General features: G+C 37.5%; 1 protein-coding gene across 2 annotated transcripts in view; it reads right to left on the bottom strand.

The window, feature by feature from the left end:
* Positions 1-736: 736 nt before the first annotated feature.
* The window catches only part of yme1l1b (YME1-like 1b), a 44,706-nt gene continuing 36,126 nt past the window's right edge, over positions 737-9,316 (bottom strand). For both annotated transcript variants that reach the window (XM_051928971.1, XM_028804351.2), the window contains exons 18-19: positions 7,774-7,860; positions 737-2,528 (exon numbers count right to left, since the gene is read on the bottom strand). In XM_051928971.1, the coding sequence (XP_051784931.1) occupies positions 2,385-2,528; positions 7,774-7,860 (231 nt within the window). In that variant the 3' untranslated portion in view covers positions 737-2,384. The remainder of the gene's footprint in view (positions 2,529-7,773; positions 7,861-9,316) is intronic.

Here is a 9,316-nt window from a genome sequence, read left to right as displayed (position 1 = left end):
TGCTCAGAAACCAAGTTAGGGTTGCTAATCCTGTGCAATGACCAACTGCATGCAATCTAATATCCATCCATATTTTCATTAGATACAACTTGATCATTAATGCAGTAATTATAGCAGTAATAATGAACATGAGGAAGAAAAGGAATATTTATGAGACTGAAACAGTGATAACATACCAGACAGTATCAATACAACATATATGCCAGTAAATAGAACATATATGACCATATATCCATCTATCCATTATCCAACCTGCTATATCCTAACTACAGGGTCACGGGAATATCCATCCATCCATCAATTTTCCAACCCGCTGAATCCAAACACAGGGTCACGGGGGTCTGCTGGAGCCAATCCCAGCCAACACAGGGCACAAGGCAGGAAACAATCCTGGGCAGGGTGCCAACCCACCGCAGTGCAATCTAATAGAGAACCGTAAATATAAAATGGCCAATAAAAATGTAATCGTTTTTATTTTAGATTCAGTTCAATAAATACAGAGGATGGAATTCTAAATTTGCTTTGTCCTAAGCAGGGTCACAATGAAGCTGGAGGAGGCAATGGGCACAAGACAGCAGCGCCAGTCCATCACAGGATGAACCCACACGGGCCAAGTTAGAAGTGCCAATCCACCTAACTGGCATGTCTCTGGACTGAGGGAGGAAACCCACACAGACACGTGGAAAGCCTGCAGACTCTCCTGATGATTACAGTCATCACTAAATGCGGCAGATCCTTAAAGGCATTTGATTATGATTTATTTTTACTTCTTTACTTTATATACATGAACAGATACATAAAGGAAAACAAATGCAAACATACATTTTAAAGCAAACAGCAACAACACATGTGCAAATAAAATGGTTAAATATCAGGCATCTTACAGAAGGATGGAAACCGCAAGTGTGCAATTACTGCAAGGGGTGGAAATGGAAGTAGATCCTGATCACTGCTGCAAGAACCAGATGAAACAATACTTTCTGAAACAAATAAATAATCTGAAGTGTTCAGTTGAAACCATTTTCAGACAAATGCGTTTCCTACACACAGACGTGGGGCTGCAACTGCTACACCGCATCAGTGTGGGCGACGAGAGGCCGCAGAAGGCAGGACCTCGGCTTACTAGGAATGTCTATTTAGAATTTGAAATTTTCAAAACGTCAATGAGTGTGCAACCAATAAACCAATCAAAAAACAAACAAAAAAAAATTATTGTACTTAAAATCGATCAATTTAGTCGTACCTCAAAATTATGCTTTAAGTTCAGGATTAAACATTTGAAGTGAAGACAGCTCTAAAAAGTATTTTAAAGGGGATTAAAACTGAACATTTCAAGCAAAGTATTTTAGTGTTTGTTTTATGGCCAGGAATCTCAACACACTTGTGAAAATGTCAATTACCAACCAACAGGATCTTTTATATATTTTTTTTTTTTTAACAAATTTTTGAAAGGCTTACCTTCGGGTTTTATTTCAGATTCCATTCAATACAAAATTCACCACTAATTGAGGCAATTCATAAATTAATCCATTAGGATTCCTATAATAACTGTAGAAGAATGGCAGATTTATTATATTTTGTTCACTTTTACTGTATAAATCATTTACAATTTAAAAAAAATTAAGAAAAAAAGCTGGGTTCAATGTTGACCTGATTACTTGGATTTGACTTTAAAGACTAGAAAATATAAGCGAGGTTTGCAAAGTGAACTAAATAACATTCTCACATTAATAAATACCATAATGGCAATGTGATGCTGGGGGCAAAGAATACAAAAATAACTGCTGAACTTGTGCACTCTAAAAAATGTAACTACTAAAATGGAAAGAAACCACTAAAAAAAAAAAGGTAAATATGTATTTCAATTTACAAGTAAATCGATGATATAATGAGGACAAAACATGCAGCCGACATCACAAAACTTCAGAGACAGCAGTAATAAAATATACTGGCTGCCTACTCCTCTCTGGTTATTAGGATTCACGGCCTTAAAGTAATAAAATAAATAGATAAACATCTTATCATTGTACAAAATAGCATGGAGGCTTTCCTGACCCACTGGCTGTGACCCTGAGACTCTTTACTTCTATGGAAGCACCCGTATTTCAAGCACTGCACACAGAAAGGGAAATGGCAGGAGTCTGTCGTCGTTCCCAATGAAAGTCGGTCAGTCTTTCCAGGAATATCTGCTCTTCAGCGTAAGCTGGAAGAAAATGCTAAAAGTGTACGGGTATATTTTGGAAAAAAACAAACAAACAAACAAACAAACCGAAACCTTTCTGTTAAGTTTCATTCAGCAGCCGTCTTCCTCACCACCCCCAAAATCTTTCGTGTCTGCATATTTACATTCAGATTGCTCAGAGTCCATTTAAGATGGGAAAACATCATCTCGTCTCAAGCTTCTTTCCTTCCAAGATCATTTGAATTTCTTTGGCATCCAGTGTCTCGTATGTCAATAAAGCATCAGCCAAGTCTTTGTGTTCTTTTGCGTGAGTCTTCAAGATGTTTCTGGCTCGGTCATACGAGTCCTTGAAAACAATGAAAGTAATAATTAAAAAAAGGAGCATCTTCTCAGGCCCAGCCTACAGAGCCTGAAATAGGAAGCAGTGAAGTCATAACGCTCTGATCAGGTTTTCTTTAGGGCCGATACCGATGAATCGATTTCATGGTAATAGAGTTGAACAAATCTGACTTTAAAAAAAAAAAAAAAAAAAAAACACTAAGCTCCTTGGTATTTTCAAAATTAAGCTGCAGTCCACATGTTTTGCCTGTTCATTTTTATTAATAACTAGCTGAAATACCCAGCGTTGCCCGGGAGGAAAATATTTTTTTTTGAAATGTTTGAGAAAAATAATAAAAAAAAAAAAAGCACCTTTAAAAATTCACAAACAATGAAGACTCATTAATGTGCTTGTCTTGCAGTCTTGTGTGTATGTTATCATCCAGTTGACGCTTGTTACTGGCCAACTCTATTTAATTTCAAAAGCAACAGGCGGGCACGGTGGCACTCAAACATAAAGAAAGCTGGCAGTCACCTCCAGTTTGCCCTCTGGTGGTCACTCCGAGTGTCAACTGGATGATAACGTGCATACAAGACCGCAAGATCACCACCAGGAAGGGCTTGGGTTAGGGTTGATTTCACCCTACAGTATTTTTAGTCTATCAACGAGAAACATGCATAGCTGTTCAGAAGTGATGCTGGAACATACACACACACAGACTTCTATATATGAATATATGTGAATTTCCCATTGGGATTAATAAAGTATCTATCTATCTATCTATCTATCTATATGAAATACATAATATTATATATATATATATTATGAATATATGAAATTATGTAGGCTTAATTGTTCAGTGACCATAATAAACACTAAAATAAAACTCCCTTAAAATACGAATTTGTTAACTAATAAAACACGTACACAAAACATTTATCCATAATGAGTATGACATAAAAGTAATATGCTTGTCAATTATGCGCCCCAATTTTCATACAATGTTCATGAGAAGTTTATCAAGAAGATAACAAGCGTAACCATTTTACACATAAAATAGACACACCCTTCACTGGCTCCCTGTCCCACTCAGAATTGAGTACAAGGTTGTTCTCCTCACCCATCAGTGCATTTATGGACATGCCCCCCTTTACTTACAGGAACTCCTTACCCCTCATACCTCCTCACGCACCCTCTGCTCTGTACACACTAACTCTCCAAGTCCCTAGAACCAAGCTTCGCAGTATGGGTGATCGGGCTTTTTCATCTGTGGCGCCGAGACTGTGGAATGCCCTCCCTGACTACCTGAGAGCCCCACAGTCGACTGATCTTTTTAAAAGGAATCTAAAAACTCATCTTTTTAGAATGATATTCTGTTAAAGTATAAATAGATTTTCTTGCTTTATTATTTTATTTTTACTCTGTAGCACTTTGAGATTGCTAAAATATAAAGTGCAATATAAATAAAATTTATTATTATTAAGTTTACCATTCACATTCAGATAACGGTTGTCCATTTTAATCTATATATATAAAAATGGAATGGGTGGGTCGTCGGGTGGGCCTTTTTTTCATTCCGTCGTTTTTTCGACGTTTTGAAAATGTAGAATGATTATTTGATTTTTTTGTTTTTATTTGATCGTGTCTATGTAGCCGCCGTCGTAATAAAGTATCGCTAAAATCGTCATTTATCGTAATTTATTTTTGACGTATAACGTCGCCGAGGTCAGTGATACCAGTGCAAAAAAATCTGCTTACGGTTGAAAGACACGCCCTACTCACTGGACAGTTAAAAACACCAATCAAACTAACGATGACATCAAGTATTACCCAATCAAAAGTAGGAAAGGAGGCATCTTCATAAAATGCGTGTGGGATGATTTGCATGAGACGCTGCTTTAAAAAAAAAATGATAAAAAAAATACGGGATAAATCCCGTCCAGTACTGATTCAAAACGGGACGCGCAATTTCATTCTCAAACGCGGCACGATTCCGTATTTTAAAGGACGGGTGGCAACCCTACAGTGCCAGGTAACCACCCATACAATCACATTGTGATTCAGACTAGGAATGCAATGAATGTAATTACCCGGATCTACATACAAGGCGAAAGTCTTGCAACATTCAAAGATGATGGTTTGGGATAAGTACACCATACAACATAAAAGAGCTTATGAAGCCTTGAACCGAAAAAAGCAACATCTCAGAGATCGTAAAAAAAAAAATTAGGAGCTAATGTCGTTTTACTCGCTGTAGATTTTAGTCAAACACGAGCTGTATATACCCGGCGTTGCCCGGGGCAGAAGTAACCTAATCGGTCAAACACTTACATATATACCAAAGTAAACCTAATCGGTCAAACAGTTACATATATAAAAAAACCGAACCTAATCGGACAAACAGCTTCATATATACAGAAGCGAACCTAATCGGACAAACAGCTAATCTATATACATAAGCAAACCTAATTGGTCAAACAGTTACATAAATACAAAAGCAAACCTAATCGATCAAACAGCTTCATATATACAGAAGCGAACCTAATTGGTCAAACAGTTATGCATGTGCAGAATGATTTTACAAACATTATGCGTGTTAACAATCATTAAAAAGAAAAGATTGAGGAACTGTTCTTCTATATGTGATGAAGCCACTAATAAGACAGATTTTTTTCAGGACCCAGCTGTTTCATAACTAAACTACTGCCACCCCAAAGTAATGCCTAATAGTGGTTTTTGGGGTAGCTGTGGAATAAAAAGGGTGTTTTTAGTCAGTAAGAATCTGACACTACCCTTCAGTACGGGCTGAAGGGTGCCTATGTAAGGTTTTACATCCTTCCCGTATGGAAAAAAAAACATAGTAAACTTTTTTTTCATCATTACAGATAATCTCAGTCAAATCGAAGTACGCATTCTCAATTTATTTTTATCTAATTTTTACTTTTTCACAAAGCCATCCCATGCCAATTTGTATGAATAAACTTTTGCTAGAGAGTTAGCAAAAGTTTATTCATGCACATATTTTAATACGGATAATCTATCTCTAATCAAGGTTCTCATTTTCATTCTAATTTAAAATAATAATAGATACTGATTTTTTTCTTTTGTTTTAGAAAAACCAATCTATGCCACCTACGTCTTCGTCAAGTCAGCTTCATCCAGCTTCATCACATATAGAAGAAGAGTTCCTCAATCTTTTCTTTTTAATGATTGTTAACACGCATAATCTTTGTAAAATTATTCTGCACATGCATAACTGTTTGACCAATTAGGTTCGCTTCTGTATATATGAAGCTGTTTCATCGATTAGGTTTGCTTTTGTATTTATGTAACTGTTTGTCCGATTAGGTTTGCTTCTGTATATATGAAGCTGTTTATCCGATTAGGTTCGCTTTTTTTATACATGTAACTGTTTGACCGATTAGGTTTACTTTGGTATATATGTAAGTGTTTGACCGATTAGGTTACTTCTGCCCCGGGCAACGCCGGGTATATACAGCTCGTTAAATTACAAAATCAACAAAATGAAAAGGTCTGAACTCATTTAAGCAGCTTCTCAATGTCTGCTGAAGACGTGCCTCTTCTTTTCTAACACTCTAAATCAGGGTTGGGCAAAGTCATTCCTGGAGGGCCGCAGTGGCTGCAGGTTTTTGTTCCAACCCAATTGCTTAATAAGAAGCACTTATTGCTCTAGAAACACCACATTTGCCTGTGGTTATGTGAATGCCTGGCGCGTAGTATAACTGACAGTTTGGCGTGGGTATTATTACTACGTTGTATTTCGACAACTCTGCGCTTGTATTGGCCGCTCACGTGATGCGATTCGAAAGTGAAAGCTGTGAATATGGCGAAACGTAAACTGACTTCAAGTGAGGTTTTGCAGGCGATTTTGGACAATAATTCTGATCATGATTGTAGCAGTTCTGAAGAAGATTTTAGCGACAATGATGATCAGCAACGTGCGCTGCATGATACTGTGAATGACGACGCATCGGATGATGGCGATGAGTGGGTGTATCCCCAGCATCTCAACTGGACTGCTGCCCGTTATCTGAGCCAGATATGAAAGATCCAAACCGTGACCGCTTGTTCAAGCTACGTCCTTTGATTGACCATTTATTTGAAACATTTCAGCAGGTAAATACTGCTTGAATAAATGTAAAGTAAAAAAACGAAAATTGTTCAGATTTCTCCTGGCATGGGGAATATTTAGGGAGTTGGCGGTTAAAAGGTTAATAAGAAGCACTTATTGCTCTAGAAACACTTCTGCTTCATTTTAGTTATCTCCCTCGTTAAGATTATGAACCCTTATTGCTTATTTAAATCTTAAACAGCTGCATTCTCGGTTTTTAATTGTTCCTTATTAACAATAAGATGCAAATGACTAAAGAGACCAGCAGTTCTCCATTTTGCTTGTTACCCTTTACACCTGTGTGTATTTATCGTGCACTATTTGGTTTAATTAAATACTTGGAAGGAAAGAGAAGAGAAAAAAGTGAAGGACTGAGAATTACCCATCCGTTTTACACTTCAAAGTATTTGGATGATATCCTTAGAATGGAAAAAAAAAATCTAGGATATGAGAATGACTTGACATAGCAGAGTTAAAGCACTAACAAGCCATGAAATGTAATTATTGGCAAGGATTGTTTTCTAATTAAGCAACTGGGTTGGAACAAAAACCCACAGCCACTGCGGCCCTCCAGGAATGAATTTGCCCACCCCTGCTCTAAATGACACTGGAAAACACATACGATACACTCCATAATGTTTGGGACAAAGACATGATTTTCCTTGATTTGTCCCTCTATTCCACATTTTAAAATTACACATCAAACAATTCAGACATGATTAAACTGCGTAAAGCAGCACTACAATTAAATTACAGTAAAGCTCAGAAAAGAAATTGCTGGTGTAAAAAACCTGCTGATTTAGATTGGCAGCCAATCAATCAGAGCACCGCTAGCTGTTAACACATTCTGTAGTCTATAGTTGAATACGTTTTGGTCTGTTTTGCCTTATTCAGCTCCTAATGATCATTTAGAAATTGCTTATTTGTACCTTAGAGACCTAATTTTGCAGAGAAAATGCATCTACTGCATAGCCTAAAGAGTTCCCATTATTTAGGAATGAAAAATCCACCAATGTGCAAACCAGTCACAAAATTATCTGTCAACTTACTTAGGCTGCTGGTGTCTAACCACTGCTACCCAATCAGAAAAAGCATTCATTAAAAAAAATAAATAGCAGAAGGTGGAAAAAGAAACATTACCTTCAGGAGTATTCGTACTTCATGCTCAATAGCTGCTTGTGTTTCAGGGCTGAGTTTTCCAGTATCCCCGTATGTCATGACTCCAAGCTGGATTCATAAGAAATCAGGAAAAATACATTCAGCTTGTTTCCAAATGTTAAAAATGTAGTTTAAGCAAAAAAGGCCATTAAACTCCAATACTCTGTCAATTTCATCCACTGCATATAATGAATTGTTTTAATGTAAACTCGATACCACATAGTAGCAGGAGGAGAAATTTTTTTTTAAGTTTAATAAAATACATTTTATAACATAAATGGCACTAACACAGTTAATATGAAATCAATTAAAAATATTAAGTCAATAAGCAGCACGTTGCAAACTTTACTTTAGATTGATTTGGGCTTTTCTCACAGAAGAGCTGTGATAAACAGGCCTCAGAAGCAACTGTTGTGAAAATACGTGTCAGATAAAATCTGAGAAAAAAAAAAACTTTAAACATTCGGTCTATAATTTAAAATATGCAAGATCTGTAAAAGTAACCCAATGAGCAACAACATTTATTTCTATAGCACATTTTCATACAAATGATGGAGCTCAAAGTGCTTTACATAATGCAGAAAGAGAAAAAGACAAAATAAATAAAATAGAATTAGGGAACACTAGGGCGGCACGGTGGCGCAGTGGGTAGCGCTGCTGCCTCGCAGTTAGGAGACCCGGGTTTGCTTCCCGGGTCTTCCCTGCGTGGAGTTTGCATGTTCTCCCCGTGTCTGCGTGGGTTTCCTCCGGGCGCTCCGGTTTCCTCCCACAGTCCAAAGACATGCAGGTTAGGTGGATTGGCGATTCTAAATTGGCCCTAGTGTGTGCTTGGTGTGTGTGGGTGTGTTTGTGTGTCCTGCGGTGGGTTGGCACCCTGCCCAGGATTGTTTCCTGCCTTGTGCCCTGTGTTGGCTGGGATTGGCTCCAGCAGACCCCCGTGACCCTGTGTTCGGATTCAGCAGGTTGGAAAATGGATGGATGGATGGATGGGAACACTAATTAACAGAATAAAAGTAAGGTCCTATGGCCAGGGAGGACAGAAAAAAACAAAATAAAACTTCAGACGGCTGGAGAAAAAAAATAAAATCTGCAGGGGTTCCGGGCCACGAGACCACCCAGCCCCCTCTAGGCATTCTACCTAACATAAATGACCTCACAATCAGTCCTCATGGTATTCAGGGTTCACATGGAAGAACTTGATGAATAATTATGCTTAATTCATTAAACTCCGCACATTAGATAATAGTAAACTTAAGAGATTCCAGTGAAATATTCTGATGTCTCATTTTAATTTTACTTTTCACCTTAACAGTACATCATGTGTATAAACTGCGTATGGTGCATGCTATGCATTCATTGTGTGTGCACGTTTTGTTGTTACTGTATTACTTATCACTGTCATAATGAGAAGAAAGAAAGAATTTCCTTGTACTATGGACACACTTTACTATGTACACATGGCAACCCGAAATTGATAAGTGACTGATGTACTGTTAGTTTGAGACTTCACTACAAATCAGAAGTC

The sequence above is a fragment of the Erpetoichthys calabaricus genome, chromosome 6 (assembly GCF_900747795.2).
Source record: "Erpetoichthys calabaricus chromosome 6, fErpCal1.3, whole genome shotgun sequence".
NCBI lineage: Eukaryota > Metazoa > Chordata > Cladistia > Polypteriformes > Polypteridae > Erpetoichthys > Erpetoichthys calabaricus.
Note: the sequence above shows the minus strand (reverse complement) of the source record. Positions and strands in the feature narration are given on the sequence as shown.